This window comes from Odocoileus virginianus, chromosome 18 (assembly GCF_023699985.2).
Source record: "Odocoileus virginianus isolate 20LAN1187 ecotype Illinois chromosome 18, Ovbor_1.2, whole genome shotgun sequence".
In the NCBI taxonomy this organism is placed as follows: domain Eukaryota; kingdom Metazoa; phylum Chordata; class Mammalia; order Artiodactyla; family Cervidae; genus Odocoileus; species Odocoileus virginianus.
In genome coordinates, this window is record NC_069691.1 from 444,931 (window position 1) to 449,132 (window position 4,202).

At 47.8% G+C, this 4,202-nt stretch overlaps 1 protein-coding gene across 1 annotated transcript; it reads right to left on the bottom strand.

Annotated features, from left to right (window-relative positions):
- Nucleotides 1-3,212: 3,212 nt before the first annotated feature.
- Nucleotides 3,213-3,464, bottom strand: LOC110135758 (small ribosomal subunit protein eS27-like). The gene has a single exon (XM_070480753.1). The coding sequence runs from the start codon at nt 3,462-3,464 to the stop codon at nt 3,213-3,215; it is 252 nt and encodes an 83-aa protein (XP_070336854.1).
- Nucleotides 3,465-4,202: the final 738 nt, after the last annotated feature.

Below are 4,202 nucleotides of genomic sequence, written 5' to 3' on the forward strand. Positions count from 1 at the left end.
ATGGTATGGCACTCAGTAAGTATTTGTAGAATGAATGAGTGAATGAGAGAGGCTGATCCCTGATGGCCTTTGAGCCCCACGCGCCTCTGAGAGCTGTCCCTGGTGCTGCCCCGGGCCAGCCTCTTCCTGCCCTTCCTGCAGTTCTGCGCTGACCTTCCTTTGTCTGGTCATTCTCAGCTCCTCTGGCCCCGTCTGTATTTACTTCCTCAGCTGCTGCTCCAGCCAGTCAGAGGGCAGAAGAGGAAAATGCAAGACATAAAACGAAGGGCTTGAGACCCTATGAGTTCAGCTCCCAAGGACCCTCAGGCTCAAGTCCAGCCTCCTTGGCATTTGCTCTGAGGCTCCTCCCTCCTCCTCCAGCCTCTCTTGGGCTGCTTTGCCCTGGAGCCTGCACTCCCCGTCTCTCTGTGTTCCTGACTGCGTGCTCTGTTATGTTCCTTGACCACCTGCGGCTCTGGTTTCGTGCTCTTCCCACTCCTCCTGATCTTGTCTGCCCAACTCAGTCAGCCTTCAGATTTTGTCGCCAAGACTACTTTCTCCTGAAGGCCTTGTTTGATTCCTGGATAAGGTTTGCATTCCCGTGAGGCTCTGAGCCCCTGCTTCGGCAGCAGTTGTTATGCTTGTTATTATTCTTCACTGCTTTCCTTCCCAGTAGACTGTGAAACTGAGGGAAGGCTCCAGGTCGGTTTTACTCCCACTGTATCTTTGGAGCTTAGCACAATGCCTGGGACATAGAAAGGGTTCAGTAAGCCATTGCTGAAAGAAAGACTGAAGAGGAAGAAGGAAGCCATAGAGGGAAATCCAGAAAGAACTCAGGCTCTGGCATCCCGATGGCCTGGGTTCCAGCCCCAGCTCTGTCACTTACAGCCTGTGTGACCGTGGGTAACTCACCACCCCTCTCTGAGCCTCCATTCCCCATCTCTCAAAATATAGCTAATAATAACATTGTCATTATGGTTGTAGGAAGAACTACAGATGATACTGGTTAGATACTTGGCACTTTGAAGATGCTGAATAAGTAGCCTTTGAGTTAATAATGAAATTATGAAGCAGTAGTAATCATCTTCAGTTTCTGTCTGCAAAGTGCTTATAAGCTGATTGTTTCATTTCACTTTTAGAAAAGCTCTTGGAGGAAGGAAACTGAGATTAAGAGGTTAAGCAACTTGTTCAAGGTCACCCAGCATTGTGGGGTTAGGTGCAGACTGGACCAGGCAGCATGATTCTGGAGTCCCTGCCAGTTTCTGCTGTTTTTTTGATGACTTGGGCCCAAATCTTGCTAGATTATAAAAAACAAATATCATGCCATTTCACTACAGAATCCCTAGCCCCCCGTGCAGAGTCTGACAGAGAGCAGGTAGTTGGTGAATAGTTGTTGAGTAAGGAAATGCATGAGTTTATCCATGACTCTCTGCTCACCCAGACCCTTCTGGCTGCTTAGTTCAGGCGGGACCCCTCTCACTACCTCCCACTGGCTTCTTGTGGCAGGGACGAAGGCAGTGTGCCCTCAGAGGAAGCATCCGTGGGTGTCACTGGAGCATGTACCCGGCTCCACTGAGAGACACGTCAAGTGTCCCCGGAGCCCGGGCCACCTCTTTCCCAGCACATGCTTGACTACCCACTCGCCTGTGACAGCTGGGTCAGGGGCAGTGCTAGAGAAGGCATTGTGTGCAGCGAAGGGCCCTGGGGTCCCCAAGCTTGCGCTACCCAGGGCCTCTGGGGTTGAATGCCATTCCTGAGCCTCATGGGCAGAAGTGAGGTAGCCAGGCCAGCCTCCTGGGAGACATCTCAGCCTTGGGTCCTTTGTGGTGAGGAAAGCCCTGGGCATCGGTGTGGCTGAGTCCTTGCCTACGAAGGGGCAGAGTTTGTGGTGGAAAGTGCACTAGACTTGGGGCCTGAGCAGCTGGACGTGGTCTCAGTCCATAGATGACTGTGTGAGCTCGGACAAGTCATTTAGTCTCTCACAAACCTTGTTCTTCTCATCTGTGGGGGCACCGATGTGCAGTGGTTACATAGTTCCACAGATGAAGACTTGGATTATTTGTACAGAGAAAGGACTCCATAAATGTTGGCCATTATCTGTAAGCGGGATGAAAGTTCCCATGTGGCCAGTCATGTGAGGAAAGATTGGATATCAAAGTCCCTGTAAAGGGCCCAGTCCTCTTGCTTATAAATGGCAAAAGATAATTACAGTTTACACTGTCCAAGCCTCACCTCTACTTTAGGAGCAAAAGATTAAGGTGATCTCTGGAGATTTATTGGCAGCAGCTTTTGTGTAGTGAATCATCCATTCATTTCTATCCATGCTATAAAGGACTATAGAAATGATGTAGCCCTGGGGCCATGCATTTTAGTGATGATGATGATACTAATGAACATTCACGGCACACTTATCTATGCCAAGGATTGTGCTGGGTATCATATTTGCTCATTTAGTTGTATCATCCCTGTGAGGTGGGCACTAACTTGATCCCTATTTCCAGGTGAGGAAGCCAAGCACAAAAGCATAAACAATTTGCTGTATCAGTCTCAGTAGGAAACGGAATCAACAATCAGACAGAGAGACTTCAAGAAAAAGGGCTGCTTGCACGGGACCAGCGACGTTAAGGGACTAGATAAGAGATGCTGAGAGCTACAGAGGCTGGCCACCGCGGGAAGGGGTTGATCACGCCCAGAGGTTGGCGCTGCGGGGCAGGTGCCTCAGCAAGAGCCGCCAGTGGTCTGGGAGGGCTGCAGACCCTGCTGGATGGTGGGGGCCCGAGCTGTGGGGGCAGCATGATGGGCGTGTGCGTGGGCGCTCTCTCTTCTCAACTTCTCATCTCTCGCCAGTTCTCCTGCAGCCAAACCCCAGCTTCGGAAGCTCGGAAGACGACCAGTAAGAGAACCTGGGAGATGCAGTCTATGCAGACCCCAGAGCAGGACAAAAAAACTGTAGAAGTAGGATTAAGGGATAGGAAATGGTGCAAATAGAAAACAGTATATTTGCTTAAAGTCACTCTGCTAATAATATGAAAAAAATTCAGTCTAAATGTTCACCTGGTTTCCTGGTGGTCTAGTTTTTAGGATTTGGCATTTTCACTGCTGTGACCCAGGTTCATTCCCATGGTTTGGGAAATGAGGCCCCACAAGCTGCATGCTGCAGCCAAATTTTTTTTTGTTTTATCCAGAATGTGTTTATTGGGATGGTTTCCCGCTCATCTTGATACAGGGTACTTTTAGAGCTGCTTCTGTCTGAAACAGCGTCCTTCTGTAAGCCTTGCTTTTCCTCCTGTAGGCTGGCAGAGGACAGTGGAGCAGCCAATACACAGGACTACTGTCTGTGCGAGGCTAAAGACGGTGGTGACTTTATAGCATCCTGGGCATTTTGCATCCGTGAAACAGGAACTGGGGCCCCGCACCAGGCGCTTCTTCTTGTGTTTCCTCTTCTCTTCTGGAGAGGGATGAAGAAGATCCTTTGTGGGAGGCATGTTCTCGTGAGGAGGTCGTCACTGCCGGAAAAGGGCCAGCCAAAATTTTTTTAAAAATCGGATTGTTTAAAAATAGATAAATGCTTACCAGGAACTGGCAGGTCACATAAGGAAGGCAGGAGGTGACCATAGTGGGCAGTCACCCATGCTTTATCCAAGAAGGCCTGATAATATTCAATTCAAGCCATTTTTTTTTTTTTTTGCCTTCTGGAGAGATAGGCCCAGTGTTACAGATCTTCCCATTTTTAAGAGAAGCTGAAAAGAAGGATTTCAATATAATGGCTTCCATTCTTAACTATTGGCAAATAATCCCAGCTTAAAATTATTCTGGTGAATGAATAAAGAAGCTGTGATACACGCATACAATGGAATATTATTCAGCAGTAAAAAGACATGATGGATGAAGCCATGGAAAGACGTGGGGAGGGGGAAGCAATGTATATTGCTAAGTGAAAAAATCTAGTCTTAAAAGGCTACATACTATATGATTCCAAGCATATGACATTCTAGAAGAGATAAAACCATAGAGACAATGAAAAGATCAGCAGTTGCCAGGAGTTTGGGAGGAAAAGTATGAATAGGTAAAATGTAAGGGATTTTTATGGCAGTGAAACTATTCTTATGCTGCTGTAATAGTGAATACATGACATTGTATCTGTCACAACCCACAGAACCATCCAACACAAAGAGTGAACCCTAATATAAACGATGGGCTTTGGCTAATAATATGTTGACTTA